At 36.2% G+C, this 20009-nt stretch overlaps 1 protein-coding gene across 2 annotated transcripts in view; it reads right to left on the bottom strand.

Annotated features, from left to right (window-relative positions):
• scaf8 (SR-related CTD-associated factor 8) overlaps positions 1-20009 on the bottom strand; it is a 31381-nt gene that overhangs the window by 5457 nt on the left and 5915 nt on the right. The window contains exons 1-12 of one of the 2 annotated variants that reach the window (XM_079261901.1): positions 17583-17620; positions 4143-4187; positions 3624-3785; positions 3318-3474; positions 3077-3204; positions 2617-2793; positions 2461-2540; positions 2219-2330; positions 1546-1674; positions 1356-1465; positions 1012-1205; positions 808-908 (exon numbers count right to left, since the gene is read on the bottom strand). In XM_079261901.1, coding sequence (XP_079118027.1) covers positions 808-908; positions 1012-1205; positions 1356-1465; positions 1546-1674; positions 2219-2330; positions 2461-2540; positions 2617-2793; positions 3077-3204; positions 3318-3396 — 1110 coding nt within the window. In that variant the 5' untranslated portion in view covers positions 3397-3474; positions 3624-3785; positions 4143-4187; positions 17583-17620. Of the gene's footprint in view, positions 1-807; positions 909-1011; positions 1206-1355; positions 1466-1545; positions 1675-2218; positions 2331-2460; positions 2541-2616; positions 2794-3076; positions 3205-3317; positions 3475-3623; positions 3786-4142; positions 4188-17582; positions 17621-20009 lie in introns of those variants that run through there. The other variant, XM_079261900.1, reaches the window with a different exon arrangement.

The raw sequence follows: 20009 nt of genomic DNA, 5'->3' as shown, positions 1-20009 counted from the left end.
AGTGACAAACAAAAAGAAAGACACACAAGCTTCATTTGAAGATAAAAAAACAAAAGCGTGACCTGTCTGAAAGCATGCTTAGCATCCTATATTACTATTTTAACCTGCATGTCTGTGTGATAATTTACTTCAGTTTCAATATATTGTTACTATATTCAACATTGTTTGAGAGTTGAAGTGCATCATGCTGAGTTGACATAAATGCAGTTTTCTGATAAACAAAACAAAAAACATCAATTGTCTGTTTATTTCTCATGTTAAATTCTTTTAAACACAGGATGGAGAATCAATGAATGTTTACTAAATAAATATCCATTAATAACCTCAGTTGGGACAAGTGCCCTCAAGCGCTCCTAATTAAAAGCACATTGAACTGAAAAGGCACAAAAAGTACGAAATAATTGCCATAGATGGCAGACAAGTAACATCTGTTGCTATATCACAGGCTGCCTCCACTGTATTGACCACCTGCACTACTGGTCATTGAGGTGGGCATGGCTGTGCTACTTTAGGTGAAATAATCCCTGCATTCTGCTCCTTAGTTTACACAAAAACAAACCAATAAATCAGATCGTGACTTACTACAAAAACCATGTAATAACAGATTAAAGCAGCGTCAAACACTGTACCAAAAATTCAAGCACTTTTCCAAACATTTATTTCCAGCATCAATAAAAACCCTCAATATAGACAAAGAAATTAAAGCTCAGTTTTTTGAAAAATGAAAAATTTTAACAGCAGCTCCATCATATTAAAGAACCGACTGAAATTGCATTAGATGGGTAACTGGGGCAGAGGTATGCTTACATTGATGGACTCAATCTGGCCAAACTCTTCAAACAGATTGGTGAGGTCTTGCTGAGTGGCCTTTTTGTCCACCTGGCCCACCCACAGAGTTGTGCTGCACACTGTGGAAAGAGATTTAAAAAAAAAAAAATCAGCTCATTCATCAGTAAAATCACTGGCAGGAAATAAAAATCATAAAGTTCAACAACAGTGACTTCTTCCCACCACTTAGAGTCTTAGATCGTATGGGAGGTAATCCTTTCTTCTGGCGCTCCTTCTCTCTTTCTCGAGCACGTCTTTCACTTGAGTACGACCGTGACGACTTCCTCTTGCGATCTCTGGAGCGTGAGCGTGACCTCTTGCGATGCTTACGTTTCCGAGAGCCAGAGCGGGACCTGGACCGTCTCCTTTTGGGGGACCTATCAAAAGATAATATAAACACATGACCAATTCTTTCAAGTTCATTTGTGTCCTTTTAACCTTGAAATCACAACTCAGCTCCTTCTGAGCATCAGAACCAGTTTGCTCAACTCACAACAGCATTGCGATTAAAAATTACAGGGACTGACCTGGAGCGAGACCTCGAACGCGTTCTAGACCGTGTGCTTAAAGTTTTCTTGTCATCTGCTTCAAAGGTCTCCTCTTCCATTCCATCGGGGCCCTCATCCAAATCCATGTCCTAAAGAGGATGTTGTTCATTTTAAGTTAAAGCATTCAGTGATCGTTAAATGAGTATGAGTGACAAGTTACTGCAAATACCTGCTGCTGGTTGTCAATGGAGTCATCAATCTTACTGTCTGATTCAGAAAGCTGTGATTGGCTGTTCTGAGCAGCTGCAACTGAGTTTTCTTGCCCAAATATTGAGTCCTGCCCCTCTATGCTCATTGCCTGGAGAAGAAATAACAACAGTGTAATGGCTTTCGATTAGGGTGTGTTGAAGGCGAATCAGAGTAATAACTGAGGATAATCAATTTCTATCTCTCTTTTAAGTCTTTAAGGACATGTAGTCCATTTTAAAGTGGTGGTTCAGTACCTTTATTGACCATAACATTGTTTTCATAATAATATGTAATGAAAGTGGTGAGACAACAAAGTATGAGACCGTAGTAGTCCAAGACGGAGATACCCACATCAAAAACCCTTCAGAGAATACTCTCAGTGTGTCTGTATTCTTGTCTTACACACCACAGGCTAGTCTTGGTAAAAAAAAAAGTGTGAGAGATATAATTGTTTAATTAAAACTCCACCCAAGTGTATTAATTTATTTCAACATTTAAAGACTATTTGCCATGAAAATATTGAAAACTTAGCTACTTGAGCGGGAGACCAAACAACAGCTGATGGAAGTAATAAGTTTTAAAAAATAAATCATTAAATCAAAGTATCCTTAGAAACAAGGATTGTTGTCTGTTCTTGGTTGTGTGTGATATACCTTCTGCTGGTGTTCCAGCAGCTGCTTCTGAAACTGCTCCAGGTTTTGTTGTTGTAGTTGTTCAGCCAATTGATGGAACAGCGAACTGTTAATGGGCTCGGACACCATGGGCCTAAAAGGGGTCAGGAACTTCGTTACATACAAGCTGTCATGGCAGGTAACAGATGAAGCGAAGGGGCATATCATGTGGGACACAAATGACTTGTTGGAAGGAAAACAAAACAAAAAACAACTAAACTTACAGCTGAGAAGATGAGCTGTCCTTTTTAGATTCTTCACTACGCTCAGAATCATTCCCAAAGTCAAAAGGACCCAAAAGTTTCTACAACAGAAGATGTAACACGTCAGGAACATTCTGATAAAACTAAAACTAAGGAAACCACTGACTGCAGAGTTACCTTATTAAATGAGGAGACTCTCTGCTCCAGAGGGTTGAGGCTGTTTGCAGTAGCTGCAGCCGTGAGCTGAGCTGTCAGAGCTTGTAACTGCACCACTAGGCCGGCATCCAATGCCTGTAGCAGGGATGGCTGAGGCTTCTGCTGCTGCATCTGCAAACTCTGTACCAGTTGCTGAAGCTTACAGGTTACCACAAAGAATATCTAATTAATTTCAACAACAAATTACAGAACAATTACAGGCTCATTTAATAAATAGAATCTGCACCGGATGATTATTTTGCATTAATATGAAACCTCTCTTTTAATGCGATTAGGTATTGAATTTTTAATAAAACCTTACATAGTCATCCAAGGATCAACTTAAATTTAACAAATCGATTTTACAAATTACCAACCAAATGAAAGGCACCAGTATTAGAACTGGTTAAAAAACAACTGGAACATATCAGAGGCCACAGACCTGTTGTCCCTGGGGACTTTGTAGAATCTGTGCAACAGCAGCTACAGTATCTGTATTTGTAATCTGGGACGCCCAGTCAGGAAGACCCTGGACTATGTTTGCTGGAGTGGCTGGTGTAGCCGGGGTGCCTGAAGAAACAACAACAAAAAAAAAGCATTGTAAAATAAATCCTGAGTGGTGTCAAGTAAGTTATCTGATACCTGATGTGAATTGCTCTCTGCTTATTTGTATTCTTACTGACCAGGTGTAGTGTTATTGACAGGAGCAGCACTACTGGGAAGGACAGGTGTGGCACTTGGAGGAGGAATCCCTGCTGCCATATCCAGCAGAGGCTGAATGATGTCGCTCTTGAAGACAGCATTCTTCTGCCACAAATTTAGGACTCGCACTATCTTACTCTGGACACACCAAAAATACAAGACGAAACCAACTTGTCAGAGCAGTAAAAGGTGAGGAGAATAAGCTTTCACTGTGCTTGTGTGATATGACTAAGCAATGAATAGAAAACTACACTGAACAAAAGAAAACCTATGAAAAACCGGCTCACCTTGTCATCAGGAGGGCAGCGGTAGAGGTGCTGGAATGTAGCAATGATGTTCTTGCTGAAGCGTGGGGCAAAAACATCCTTCTCTGTGCCAAACTGGTGACGTGACTGTCTGACGATGGAGTCGATGACATACAGCCCCGGGACCTTGTATTCTGGTTTGCACTACAAAAGATGCACAACTGTGTTAGGATGTTTAAAAAAAGGGAATAAGGTCTTTGAATTTTCCATCTATGGGTTATTTCTAAATTACCTATGCTATTATGACACCTTCTTGCACACACAAACTGTTTGTAGAATTGTTAGATAAAAACATTTTGCCTACAGACTGAATTGATCTAAAAATGAGCAAAAGTAAGAACATTAACAAACTTTCTGACATTTTTATACATCCTTCGTGACTGAACTCAAACCAAATTAATTGCACCTAGTAAAAAGTGCAAGGGCTGTAAAACTTTACATGCCAGGTTTTGTTGTGTTTCTTTGATAGTAACTGACTAATCCGTTTATAATGTACTTTACCTTTTGTATGAACTTCTCTACACTCTGGACAACGTGCTTGTAGAACTGAAAGTTGAGAAAAAAAAGGGTCTTTTAGTGACTTAAAAACCAACATGGAAGAGCATAGTTACAGCTGACAAAAGTGAGAAACAGCTGCTCAGCAGAACAAAAAACAAGAAACAGCACTGCGCAGATTGAACACAAGTTTTTTTTTGTGTTATTTGCAGCTCAAGATTCTGTCCAGAAAACATCCCAACACTGACTGCCAAATGTTGCAGCAGGGTTCTGATTGAGAATAGAGGATATTACCAATCTCCAATTCATTCACACATACCTTGTTAAATTTTAAAATTTTACTTACATATATAGCACCGAATGACCAGAGTCTAACACATGTTGAAGACTAAAAAGTTCAATATGTCTCAACAGAGCACTTGGCTCTCAGACAGCAAGCTTACTTGTTGTTTCTGGTTTCCAAAGTTGAATAGTAGGTAGAACTTTTAATCATCCAGCTTCTATTCTCTACAGACCGCACCCATGCATGAGTATGGGAGGCGGATACACACTCTAACTTTGATATTAGATTTAAAACTTTGCTTTGTCGTAAAGCCTAAGGTAAGGACAAGCTCAGATGACCCTTAGCCTTAACCGTCAGTTATGGTGCTATAGGTCTGCCGGGGGTCCTTCGATAATACAATGAGCATCGCTCTGCTATGTTAACATTCAATATATTTATGTGTTATTACAGTCATTGTTAAAAAAATATCCCTGACTTTGTGTTTGTGAGTCTCCCTCTCATCATCCAGTTCAGACAGAAAGCCATTCTCACTAAGTTTAATTCTGGATGTTTCTTACTGCTGAAAGGAAGCTTTTTGTGCACAACTATCCATCAGGCTGTGCATGCTCAGAATGGGAAAAACTACATTAAAATGAAGATTTGATGAGATCTATTGGTTTCCTTGGCAAGGCATGACAAATTTATTTATAGGCTAATAAGTGGCAATATATCAGTTCAATTACACTGAACAGAATCCAGCTGAAATGGACAGAGCAGAACTGAGATGGAACTGGAAGCTATTGGCTTTGAGCTGCTTCTATGTAATTGGATTTAAGCTGAATTTATTTGCTTCATTTGAGGAAATGCCTTGAGATGATGCATTAATAAAAACCCAAGTGAGGATAATGGATTTTAATAAACCAAACAAACAAAAACAACCAGTTATGTGTACCGAAAGACTTTGATGACATGGCAGGAAAAACAAAGAAAAAAGTCATTATAGAGATTTTCAGACTTTTTTTTTTCCACTGATGACAAATTAATAACTAAAAGTTAATGCAGTTTTGGTTGAAATATGCCATAATTATAATAGGAAATATGCCAATATTATGTGGCTTTACGTTCCCTCACAGCCTGAGGGTTTAAAATCTATTCTTATCAACAAATCTGTGGAAACAAACACATCCCAGTACACAAGAATAATGTACTTTTATATCCAATCCAGTCCACCCCATGAATTCTTACTTTTTCCTTTTCAAAAATCATTTATAAAACACAACAGACTGGATTTAACCAGTACTGAAGAACAAGCATATTATAATTTCAAAGGATGCAGCTACATATGCAACATATTCTGACACAACTGGAAAAAAGTCACATAAGATAATGAATAAATCAAACAGAAAGTCCCAGTAAATGGTACTTATATAGGAGCTTTTCCAGTCATGTCGACCACTCAAAGCGCATCAAACTGCACAAGACATTCATCCAGGTGCACTGGGGGGAAACCCAGGGTTCCGTGTCTTGCCCAAGTACACTTAGTGCACATTCACATCAGCCTTTTTGATTTGAATCCTAGTCTGTTTGCTAGGAAAATCCACTTTGTTTAGGGAAATGTGAAAGCGCAGAACATATTCTGATTCGGATCAAAGAAGTCGACTAGTCCGCTTACAAACTTAGATCTTTAGTCCTTTTCAAGAGGACCAAATACAGGAAGTGGACTACAAGGTCATAAAAATAGGTCACTTCCTACATTTGGCGCATTGTTGTATAGCGATTGCGTTAATGGTCATCTCCCTCGTCTAATGGTCATCTCCCTTGTCTATTGTTGCAGTGTATTCCTGCAGTTTAGTTGCACAAGACAAAATAATAAAAATCAATCCATCAACCTTCCAGTTGGAAGACTGCTCTTCTTCCTGAGCCCCATAGATAAGATCCATAGCCGTATGGCTAACCCACAGAACTGTTGTGTGTCAAGTCATGACAATGTATGCCTCTGGAGCGACACACTGACCACTGTAACAGCACCTCACTGCCTACCTGCACAAATTGCTTTGCTACTGCTACCTGTGTCATCTGCTGCTCATTTTCCTTTCCAAGTACATCTAAACACAAGACTGACATCCCTGACAACAGCACAGCTGCAATTTCACACAATGCATCCCCAGGAAGCTTCACAAAAAAACACAGAAGCTGTCACTGTACACTGTAATAACAAACATCTAAGTTAGTTTCGATTGAAGCGACTGAGAGAACTGAGAAAATCTAATTATTAAATCCCACTTTAATACCCTTTTCTTTGTTTTGCTCAAGTGACTGCAATGTGCATAGTTGAGTAGTAAAATGTTTCAGAAACAAAATTGTGTTACAGACAACACTGGTTTGGGCCTGTGAAGTGCAGTCAAGTTATAAAAATGTAAACAATGAAATTTTTGAAAATCGAGGCTGATGTCTTTGCTAATATATAGCTAGATTAATTACATGCTTTATATTTCAAAAACTGCATGTGGGTGGACCGACATAGAGAACAGAGGCATTTTATATGTAACCAAATAAATATGTGTCTAAATCAAAAGTCTAAGTGTCTAAACCTCAATCCAGATCCTCGAGGACCAGTGTCCGGCAGGTTTTCCAAGCGTCCCACCTGCAACACACCTGATTCAAATCAATGTGTATTTAGCAGACGTGTGCAGAACTTGTCTGAGTCTGAGGTGTTCCAGCAGGGACATAGGAAAACCTGCAGGACACTGGGCCTTGAGGACTAGAATTGAGGATCCCTGGTCTAAAGGCATGGCAGTTTTAGCAGCAGCTGGTGGCTTAGCTGACATACCTTCAATCAGCCAGTAGATGGAGTCAAAGTATATGGGTTGAAATATGGGTGTTTAATTTAAATTGAGGAATCTTGTGATGTCAATATTTCGTCACGTAAAGCACAGTAGTAGAAATCTAAATTTAATTTCTACTAAACTAAATCATTTTGTGACATCAATTTCTTTATCAATCATCAGATTGTTACTGTTGATCTCCTCTAAACATTTAGAGAGCACAAACTCTAGGACCGTTTCTTTTTTATATTCACAATAGCACACAATTGTATGTTTCTAAAAGGTTTTTTTTTTAATTTCATCACCAAGGAAAAAAAGAAAAGAGGCCATGTTCACAGCTAAATGCTGTGGTAAATGGTAAAAAGTTTACAGAAAAACTTGTTTTCAGCAATCATGTGACAAACTGCTGGTTTTATGGTTGCAACCAGCAAAAACTCTATTGGTGCCTATCAAGTCAGAACAATGCAAACTTATGCAATTTCATATAAGTTAGGTGGTGCAGCATCAATTGATCTTTCATTCATTATCTCTACATTTAAAATATTCAGTATGAAAATTCACAAAAGTCAAATAGATCTTGTTCACTTTTATCAAGCATTAATCAATTCACTGTGTAATTATGTCATTCAAAAGAGAAAAAAAAGTCACACATCATTGTCAATTCAAGTTAACTGGTTGACACACCATTGGTCACTACCATTAAACTGGAAACATGCTCCATTTTACTGAACACTTGACCTTTGTGAGTGGGAGCTCTTGTTTTCCACTATCTCAGACTATGCTGGACTTTTCTGCACACCGATGATCAGATTTTCCCCTTTAAAATCCTGTTGGCAGATTGACTGCAAAGTCACTGGTCGACTTGTCTTAGCTTAAGATTTATGCTTTATGTTTGAAGGCAAGTTCAAACAACTGGCTCCTCACAATTGTCAAACCTCACTGAAAGAAATTTGTTACACGTTTTGGTCTTTGCAAGTCATAAAGTCTAAATTCTCTTTTCTGTCAGCCAAAGAAGGTTTGCCTTGTTGAATACAAATTCCCTGCTGGTATTTTGTCTTTTCTTCAATAAATTAGTGCCACAAAATGGTCTAAATAATAATTTAATTTGCTGGTAAAAAACAAAAACAAAAAACAAATAAAGATCCAGCAAGACAAGACTTCTTAACAATTGAACACATAACAGTCTTTTATTTAATTAATTTTCTATACCACTTGGTCCAATTAAGGGTCACAGAGAAGCTGGAGCATACCCCAGCAATCATTGGGTGAGTGGCCGGGTACAATCTGGACAGGTCGCCAGTCCATCATAGATTTGTTTTTTTATTGGACAGGTTACCTTCATTACAATTAATAAGCAATCACTTCAGTATCATCTTTTAGTCCTTACAACTAACTGGATTTTCTTTCAAATATTTTTTTATAGTAGAAGAGATGTTGTTAATAGGTAAAAAGAAACACATACAGTTTATAAATATATATAATCACTTAATTTTTAAAATATAAATAAATTTAAGACGAAATTAAAATTTTCAAACAATTTAAATAACTGTCTTGAGCAAATTATATTGATTATTGGTTCTGAATATCAGTTTCCATTAATTGCCTAGCCTTATATATGAATTGAGATAAATATAATTAAACCGAGTTAAATGGTTTTTCTTTCTTTCTTTTTTTTTTTATAAAACTTTATGAATTCTGACAGACTTTGTTTCTTTAGTGAAGAATAATTTGCAGCATTCAGTGTGGAATTTAGCATATCTATGAATGCTATTAGTAAATTACTATCAAGAATGCTTTTTAAAATGTGCTTAGATAAGTCGAATTAAAGTGTGGCCAGACTCCAGACAACCGATCAAGCCAAGAGGAGATTCTGTGTAGGTTCAGGATACATGTAGATAACTTCACTGCAGTATTCACCCAGTGTGCCTTAAAAAACATCTATGGTTCGTGGAAAAATAAAGATTTGTCAGTTGCAATGTGTCCGCAAAAAACGTCCAGGCCCAACACTACACTGTTCCCACTAATTTATAAAGCTTACCCAAAGGAACACATTCAGTAAAAACAGTTTTAAAAAGTTACAAAAACATCCTATCTAGCTAACGAGGCTTGAATGATACACCGTGGCACTTAAATACAGCTGTGGACACCATGAACTGCTTTTACAACCTCCATGATGAAATTCCCACAAACCATTATAACACTTCCACCTGTGGACAATAAAGATATCTTCAATTCTTAATTCAAAAACCCAAATATCTTATTTTAATGAGGATTACACATTTTGTTGCAAGAAACTGTCACAAATTTAACCGTTTTTATATTTTTTTCAAAGGCAAATTGAAGATGCAGGTTAGAGACGAACTTCTTTACAAAACTTCTCCAAATTCAGCATCATCTAACTTTTCCAGTGCATACACAACTGTGTATTTGTAGCATGGTATGTGTGACAACGTGCATAAAAGACAGTGCGCAATCAATATCCACACTGTGTCCTGCATTTATGTAACAAATGTAGTGGACTTTTTTTCCACAAACTAAAAAGCATGTTTTCTTCACAAGCACAAAGAATCTTCTTGTAAGTTGAGTGTAAACGTGAGTAAATTATATTCACCCCACAATAACACTTACATATTTTGCACTTTGGTCAGAATTTAATTTTAAAAAGATAATATCCAACAAAAACTAAGTAGCCAAAATTATTTTTGCTCTGAATTAAAGAAAAGATTACAAGGTGCTGTGGAAAGTTACTGTAGAAAGTCAAATCTTTATAAACCCTGAGATATGATTACACACTACAAAAATTTAAAGTATTTAGTAAATTCAATGTAAACACAAAGATTTAATATGATGCAATCATTTTTAAAAGTAATTTTTTTATGAACTACCAGCAGTTTATTTGCCTTTATTTTACTTATAATCACATTTTACATGTGTCTTTTAAAATTATTTTTGCAGTTTAAACTTGATCTAAGTGTCCTCAAAGTATTATGAACTTTACTCAGACTCACCGCAGGAACACCTTATTTTCTATACCGGAGAAGTTAGATTTTAATGATTTATTCTAATCAAATCAAAATGTATTTATTTAGCACTGTAAAAACTCTAGGAAAGTTGCAGTGCATGTTTGTCTCTAGTTCCTGTCTTCTGACCACAACCAGTTGAGGTAGATATATTCCTTCCCTAAGCCAGGTTCTGCCAGAGATATTTCCTTCTTGTAAGGAGAGTTTTATCCTTTCCACTCTTCCCTCATGTATGTTCAGGATGAGGAATTGGATCAAAGTCAAGCTTTGATGCAACCTGTTGGTTTTTGCTGAACTAGGCCTATTTATTATCAATTAGCTGGAATTGATGTGTCTGTAAAGTGCCCTAAGATGACATTGTTGTGAAGAGGCGCGACACAAATACAGCTAAATTTAATACATTTTATGACCAAAGAGCTGCGCAAAGTCCTATACATAATCACAACAGTGTTAAACTAAAATAGTTTAAAACATCAAATTAAATATAAGCCTTTGAAGATCCATATAACCTGCCCAAATTAAAAACACAAACCTAATCATTCATTATCTCTCATGCACTCATTCAGATAAAGCGCACAAAAAGACCCTGCTGTGAAAAGGTGCTATCTTGGGGATCTGCCTACACCGAGTGCCACCCCATTCACACAAACTACCCCAATCGTCGCTGGCTGGCTCCCACTCTGCAACTATTACCCCTTGGTCCACTAAACATGGAAGTGCCGTGGTGCAGCTGTGCCGCGCCTTCACAGCTGACCGTGGCAACACTAGTCAACAGGACTGGTTCAACCAGGTGCGATGCGATGCATTTCCCAAAGCGCCGAGGCTTTCCGCTTCTCTAAAGTACACATTGGTTCTTTTTTTGTCACTTTGAAACCACTTCAATGTGGAGCAGAGCGGATCATTCAGGCAGGAATCAGTTTATGACAACCAAAGTGGATCCAGTAGATTTTGCCAGTAAAAGACTACATGTTCACTTTGGATGAATTTTACTCTGAAACAGCATCATTTCTTCATTACCTGCGGCACCAAGCCGTTCAGGGAAAGACGGTTTCACTTAATAAATGACACTGTGGAAAACAAGCATTTATCTAGGAGGAAAGCTGCGCCGTTTTGTAACCCATTGCTTTGACACAACACATTCTAACTCTAAAGAAATAAAGAGCAGCACGTGAGACACGGTCAAACTGTGGCTGCTAATTTAGTTGCTGGTCTGTTGTTCACAAAGCCTACACAAATGATGACGCAATCCTCATGTGAACCACGACACTGATGTTCGGCTCTGAAACTCTGCAGGTGAGATAGTGTGCAGCGCAGAAAGCTCGGCGCACCCGCTGCACTGCGCTCCCACAACACTTCCGTGTTCAGTGGATCCCCGGGGTTAGGTTGCATCCCAGGAACACAACAACCACCCAGACAACGGGATGTCACCAAAGCAGCAACCTTGCAGACCAAGAAGGCATAGTCCCCGGCATGGAGGACCCCAGTGAGGAAAACGCTGCACACACTGGGGTTTAAATAATTTGATCAAAGATTAAATAAAAATAATAAGTGGAAATGGGTGAGGTGAGAGATAATACTAAATAAATAAATAGTTAAATTAGAGCAATAAGTATATGTAAAAGAGTTTAAAAACCAAAACAATAGAACCTCAACAAAAGCGAAATAAATAGGTTGTGTTTAAAATAAGCAATAAGTACAAAATTAAACAATCCATCCCTCCTTCCATTTTCTTCCACTTATATGCAGGAATGTTAAGGATGCTCAACCAACATGGACATTGGTGTTGAAGTGACCAGAAAAATTAGCATGACTGAACGTCTTCTACGTTACAACACACACTAAGCACTCATGCTTTCCTTCAGCACAAAATCAGTCAGTTACCTATAAAAACAGGTATGATTGTAATAAACTTGAGGCTTTCACGTTCAGGGCTGCAAGTCCAAAACAAGCAGATTCAGTTTTTCTGTATTGTATACAAGCAGCATACTTCTTCACATTTATCAACATAGCTGTTTGCAGAAACAACACGAGACACACATCAGGCCAGTCACTAGTGGGATCGAGTAGTAACTTGGCTTTGTGCTACAAAGGCAACAAGCTGCAAGTGAGACTAAATCAGGAATAAAACTTATCTCCAGTCATTGTTTAAGTAGATAAGCATAGGAGTGCTGCTGATTTATCTCCAGGCTCAGACTGGTGAAAAAAGGCACAGCTAAATAGCATAATGTGTGGATTTTAAATGTTTGTCACAATGTGCAGGTTTGACGTGAACAAGTATCACCAATTTCAAGCATAAATGGGCAAAGATAGATTTATATATGCAAACTTCTGGGTCCAATATTCTCCAATATTCTCACAGACTCTGACCTCTGGGTCTGTTTTGTTTGCTTTCTGTTAAGGACCAGCAATTTAAAGTGCCTGACTGATTGTGTGTCTGGATTTTTTTTTGCAAATCCTGTCTAAGACAAACTGGGTAACACTGGGCAACTTTGTGTTACAGCAGATGAATGGATATATATATGTATAAACCCAAATGGGTTGAAAAAGGAAGCCACCAAGAAAAAAAATTACAACTTGTTGCAGCTCAAGAAGATAACCAAGAAGAGAAAAGTGCATACTAAAAAACAAATTACAGTGCTATATAAACTTTACACAAAAAGCAAGGAAGTACATATTTGGTCGATTAGTTGATGTGACACGAACAGTAAATCTTTTCAGACAATAAAGCATGCCAGGTTATTTCACTTTTTGGCTGAGAAGATCTGCAAAATTCTTCTGGGAGCAACCCACAAACTCAGCTCTGCATTTCAACCAACAAATGTGATTTCCTTAAATTTGCGATTTCCTAAATGTGATTTAAAAAGTGAAATGAACAGCCTTTCTGGTGGCATACAATTTAATGCCAAGAGCCTTTGTAAGAATACAGAAATACTACACAAATGTTCTGCTTTTTGTGCCAAGTTTATATAGTTCAGTAGTAACCTTAAGTTGGAGGAAATCAACAATATGAATGCTAAAGTAAGAATATAAAAAATTAGAACCTGTAAATGAGTCACAAGTTAAACTCCCTGAGTGTGTGTACATGTGAATCAAGTTTTTAGAGAACTTCTGAAAATTTAAAAATACAAAAAATTTACAATGTGTGCACTTTAAGACGCATTTCATAACTTTTTGACCTCAACATTGCGTCCTGTATATGTTCAATGACACAGTGACATGTATCATGTGCATTTCTAGAGCCGTTTCTACCCAGCAGCGACCCGAGGCTGAGAAACTGCACTATAGAACTTTCACATCCAGGACGTGACAGGACGTGACAGGACGTGACGTTTCGCGGTAAAAAAGGTAACTGGCTGGTTTAAACACGCAACATCTCTGATATAACAAAGAAATGCAAGAAAATCAAAAGAGAGAATGGGCCAAAAAAAGAACCATCATAAAATCGTCTTTTGCTGGATGGAGAGAGCTTAAAGGTCAGGTAGGATGCAAGATGGATGCCAAATTAGCCGTTGATAGGTGGCACACGATGGGGAATATGGTAAAAGTTCTGTAGTGTGTCCTTAATATAAGAGAGAGCAGAACAATAGTCTGTCTTGACAGGTAAAGCAATTCAAAGGCTGAATTAAAAATGTCAGAAAACATATAAGTGGGAATGATTAGGAAAAAAATGTTCAAGATATTGTTCCACTTCCAACCTTCTCTGGGAGAGACCACATGTAAGTATGATTACATTCACTACTACAATGTAGAGCAGCTTAAAAAAAAAAGAGGATTTTACTAGTACAGAGTGACAGACTTAAAATGTTTTAGGTAACTGCAAACTGACACAGTCTCAGTTTACTGCCAGACAAAAACAATTATGCAAATTTATTGGGAATTTGGCTGCCTTAACATACATGTACATCCTACAATTTTCACAAAGACATACAAAAGATGGAAATATGGAGGATGTGCAGATCACCTAGGCCCATTAGAATTTAGCAAAACATATAAATTCAGGGGTGATTTCAATATCAAAAGAAAATTGGATCCAGCTAATATCTGATATAACAAAAAGAAATTAACATTTCTTTCATGAAACATGAAGTAATCTCAACTAATAATTGAACTTTATAATTAAATGACAGGCTGTCTGAGACCGAGACAAGTTGACAACCTTTAACAGCTATATAAAGAGAGATGCGTTTGGCACCAATTATTATTTTTCACACAGAACAACAAAGATGCTCAGTGCAGATGTTTTCATCAAGTTAACAAGGTAACAAACTTCTACATCCAGGCAAAGACGAATTGTGGAGGAAAGCTCAGTAGCTAAGCTGTACAAGTAATTAAAAGCTCAACCAGACTTATCCTGGTTAATATTGTGCAACCTACTTCAACTTTGTAAAACATCAAGAAACATCTGCTGCAGAAAAAAAAACAACTTTTTAAAATCCTGTCAGTGTAAATGTAATTGTGTCTTATTGTTAAATCCAGCTGCAGACGATGCTACAGAGACAGAGGGCAGAGCGTTAACACACATCTTTGGTTGCTATGGTTGTTATCTTGCTTGGTCTCATTAAAATGCTGGAATCATCCAAACTACTGGAAGCGATTCATTCTTGCAACGTGAAACCTGACTCGTTCCTTTCTTTATATTATTGTTCAACCCCTTTTTATGTCCATTGTCAAAAGGTATTAGTGCACTACTACGTCATTAAAGCTCGCCAATGACTCTGCACCAGTCAGTGTCTCTGCTGCTATAAAAACATGCTATTTCTCTTCTGGTTACTTTATGTCCAGTGTTCCTCCCAGATGAATACACCCCCATCAGTGGGAAAACAACGTCGACCACTAGCGTCACACACAGCAGTCTTCATTGAGTAAAGGTCCTTGTTCTTTGCATTTTTTTTTTTTTTTTTTAAGATCAATTACGTTTATAACTCCTGTTAAAATAGCCAAGAAATGCACAAATTCTTCCAGATTTCCTTAACATAGTTAAGAAAATAGCAATTCACGTCTGTTCTGCCCAGACGTGCACCGAATTGCCACCTCAGCCATGGCTGTGGAGTCTAACTCTGGTGTTTGGTAGACTGTAAGACTAATGCTACAAACGCTACCAGTTAAAAGTTTGGACGCACTTTCCTATTAAATACAATCGGAAAGTGTGACTGTTACTGTATATTGTAAAAATTAAGATTTGATGTGATGAATACAATTGTATTCAACCATTTATTCATTTTCTTGTTGTGTAAATGTGCTCAGTGATAAATAGTAACATTCCTGCAAATGTGTTTGTGTTTCTGCACTATCATTCATAGTTAAGTTGGAGTAAAATATTTCAACATTTAGGGCTGTATAAACTTCCAGTCAATATCCTCAAAACTATAACTCTATATCCACACTCAAGAAAACAACTACATCACTGCATATGTTTATATGTGCTGCAACAGAATAGTATTAAACTCATTAAGAGCTTACTGTTAATAATGCACTGCAATGTAAACAGCATTTTTTGATTATCTTAATCCAAAGAAGATCATATTTAGATCATGTTAGACCAGATTTATATGAAGTAGAATATGCCAATCCTAGACTCAATATGTGAACAGATTTTGTCAGTTTCGTTCCAGAATCTTAGTGTGATAACTCCTGCTGATTAACAGCACATGGTGAAGGACCCAAAGTTACCTATTCCACTAAATATGATTTTTTTTTTAAATAATTTCTTTTCAGACAACTGGTCTTTTTGTCACAAGATCTTGCAACGCTCCATTTAAGTTCAGCACAGAGGAGCTGAGAAATAAAAAAAGGTACACTTTTGGGAGAGAAGAGAAACCCTACTTTGAAAACATAGATAAAGTCTTTGGACAGGATGAAGACTCAGCATTATTAACTGAACTTCAGTAAAATGTAAAAAGGAATATGAACGGACTCTCATATTTCCAACTCATGGAATCACCATAATAATAATAATAATAATAATAATATTGTCTTATGCAGATTAGAGCAATTGTTGGACTACTACTGTGCATACAGATAAGACTAACTGTCTGATTTTTACTGCCTTGGGTCTACAGTATTAAACTAAGTGCAACGCATTTCATGACAAGCTGTCACTGATTACTTAAAGTCCTGAAGGATTTCTTGCAGACAGCAATCTATGCAGCATCGAACATGGTTCAAAGATTACCTTTTATATATATATATATATATATATATATATATATATATATATATATATATATATATATATATATATATATATATACACATATATATATACATATATATATATATATATATACATACATACATATATATATATATATATATATATATATATATATATATACACACATATATATATACATATATATATACATATATATATATATATATATATATGTATATATATATATATATATATACATATATATACATATATATATATATATATATATATATACATATATATACATATATATATATATATATATATATATGTATATATATATATATATATATATATATATATATATATGTATATATATATATATATATATATACATATATATACATATATATATATATATATATACATATATATATACATATATATATATATATATATATAAAATATATGTAGGCATTGGAAATTAGGAAAATGTAGACAGGACACCAAACTACCAAAGAAGTGCCAGTGTTACTGCCTTTACTTATGCAAAGGCAGTTACCAAGAAGTGCTTAACAGAATATCATGGCAGAATACATCCATGATGTTTTGAGTCAACTTTTGCCAACTACACTGTGTTTAACAACACATTGATCGCTGCTGCTCTGTCAAAACATTCACAAATGATGGCAGTGATAAAGCTGTGCTACTTATGCAATCCCTAGACTTCTTTCTGAATGAATTACTCCTAAAGAGTCCTATGAATATCAGACCACGCCATTTTCCCCATTTAATCATGAAAGCAGTCTGCTAAAGAATACTGAATTCATGAAAATGTTTTTTTTTACTACTGCCAAAAGATCAGCAGTCCATAAATCCCTAATACAACTTGTCTAATAATCGCCCAACAACTGCTGAATTAAAAACAAACATTAACAAATGATTGTTCCACAACCACCTCCTGTCTGTACTTAACAAAAGTCTGCAAAGAAAACGGTACAAATATGACTGCAGTCATCAGACAATGATACAACTTCACCTTCAAGCAATTAACATACCAACAGTAACCAGCGCATGACAACCAGATTATCAAAAACCCTGCATCTACAGGTGTGTGGGAGCAAATCAAGTTTAAGTGATTTTAGTCTTCTCCCAGCTTCCTTGTGAAACAACCCATACTCCTACCTAAGCTGGTTAGGGATTCTCTTATCTCTTTGTAACTCTCTCCACCCCATCCTCCTGCTTCACTTTCAGTGCTTTGGGGGAGCTGGGAGAGCTGCTGAGGGAAGGGGAAACGGGTGTTATTCACAGGCAAGAGACAGCACAGCAACAACTTCTTTATTAACAAAAGTACAAACATGACAAGGAAAAACATCATAAGAAGGCTTATTGTTGATGGATGGTGTCCTGAACATATATCAAGGCTTGTCATTTTATTCATGTGAAGCACAACAAAAACTTAGAATAATAATAATAGAATTTATGTGTAAAAAAAACAAAACAATTTAAATTGCCCTTTCTCCTAATTAAAGTAAAAAAAAAAAAATTAAAAAAAAAAAAAAACATTGAACATTAATGTTGAGCAAAGATGGTAATTAAGTCAACTACAGCTGACCACTTTCTTTTTTTTTTTTTTCCCTTTAACCAAGGTGCAGGAAACCAGCCATGGAGACAAACTAAAGGAAGAAACTTTCTAAGAAATCACTAAGAAAAAAACAAAGAAACAACCAAATAAAAGCTTTTCCTAAATCCTTATGTACCCATAAATAACAGTAAAGTAAAAAGAGGTGATGTGGAGTCCGTTGTTGGGACTGTGTGCTAGTCTGTTGTCAGTTCCACGTCAGTCTTTTTATATCCAAACTGCATCCATGCGACAGAAATTTCCCCTCTTTTATGAACAAGCTCATCAGTTTTGGTTGGCAAATCCTCTTTTAGTGAATTATTCTGCTATGAAACACGTCTGCTACTGTCTTTCTCCATGTTTGTTTTGATATTGCAGGGTCCGTGCTGTAAAGCGCATCTTGACGTAAAATACTTAAATACTTAAATTCTTAACGGTAAAACACCTTATCGTGGCGTAAAAGATAAAGCCTCATATGAAACGATACACATTTTCTATCGTTCAAACGATATATATTGTCATATCGCCCCGCCCTATTTTCCAATGATTTACCACTTTATGTTGCAGATTAGCACAAATGTGCTTCATTAGAGGCTCCAAAACAAACTAAAAAATCACATAAAACTATAAATACAACCTACTCAGAAATACTAGTAAAATACATCTGGTAAACTAGGTTTGAAAGTGCCTGTTGCCGACATTTGGTCAGGATATAATTAATTTATGGTATGTGATTAAAGTAATGCCATGCATATCTGTATCAGACAGGGTGTTACAATGCTTATTGCGATAAAGAGTGTGTAGAGATGCTTGGTTTAGTTTGATTTGTGTCAATTTAGAGAATAATCATTGACAATTTTACAATACACTTCCCTTAAATATGCTCTCATCTGTAAATGTGTGGAGCTTTATTCCAAGCAATCCAACATAACAGTACAAGCATTTGTTTCTACGCTTTAATTTCCAGGACAAATTTGTAACGTAAATTAAATATATCTTACATAACCAAAGGTAAATCAAAGTTATTTGAAAAACAAATCCCTGTGGTGCAAAATGACCCTGATGGTAAAACAGCGAGATCACTTAAAAATATTGATTAACTGCCATCTTAATACTTAGGACGTTCAGCATCCCTATTTTCATTTAAGTAAGTACTCAATAATACATTGAAACTATGAAGCACTGAAAAGCACAAAACCACATGGTTAATGCACACAAACGCTGTCCTATCCTAGAACAGTGCACTCTCAATGCAACAATGATTAGGTATGAAAATGTAACAGCTTTGTCAATAAAATGTATTTTCTGGACTTCAAACTAAGCTAAAAAAAAAAAAAAAAAAAAAAAAAGAAATCTGCAGATTAACATGCGGGTATAAAAATGGACACACTTGTCTGAGAATACTCATAATAATTTTAAAAGTGATTAAAACGAAAGTGTTGTATCCAAATTGGTATTCAGACTATTTCATTACTACACTGACAACATTTATGAGCTTTACCTTTTCTCATTATTATAAGACAGTTATTTCTACTATTTTGTTTCTCATAATTTGCTCACTTCTTTTCTCAAAAGTCTGACATCTGCATCAACATAATAATACAATCTACACCACACAGGCAGCAACAAACCCAAGTCAGACTGTTGCCCATATAAACATAATTAAAATCAAACAGTACCAAAAAAGGGAGTATCATCTGATTAGATGAGATTCAAAGCTTTACAAATGCATGTGTGATGTTAAGTCAGTCAGCCTCGACAGCCTCCTAATAAAATTAGTCAAATAACATGAAACACAATTTCTCAGATCTCTTTACTTTTGCTTATTACTCATATAGAACATTCAGTAGTGAATATGTTTGTTCAGATACTGAGTCATCCAGGTCATGGTGGTCCTAAGAGCTTGAATCTAAGAATCCAAGCTCTTAGGACTCACGAATAAATTAATATCTGAAAATTATTGCAGTTTGTTGTCATACCACTGTTTTCCA

Source organism: Telmatherina bonti, assembly GCF_933228915.1.
Source record: "Telmatherina bonti genome assembly, chromosome: 22".
Classification (NCBI taxonomy): domain Eukaryota; kingdom Metazoa; phylum Chordata; class Actinopteri; order Atheriniformes; family Telmatherinidae; genus Telmatherina; species Telmatherina bonti.
Note: the sequence above shows the minus strand (reverse complement) of the source record. Positions and strands in the feature narration are given on the sequence as shown.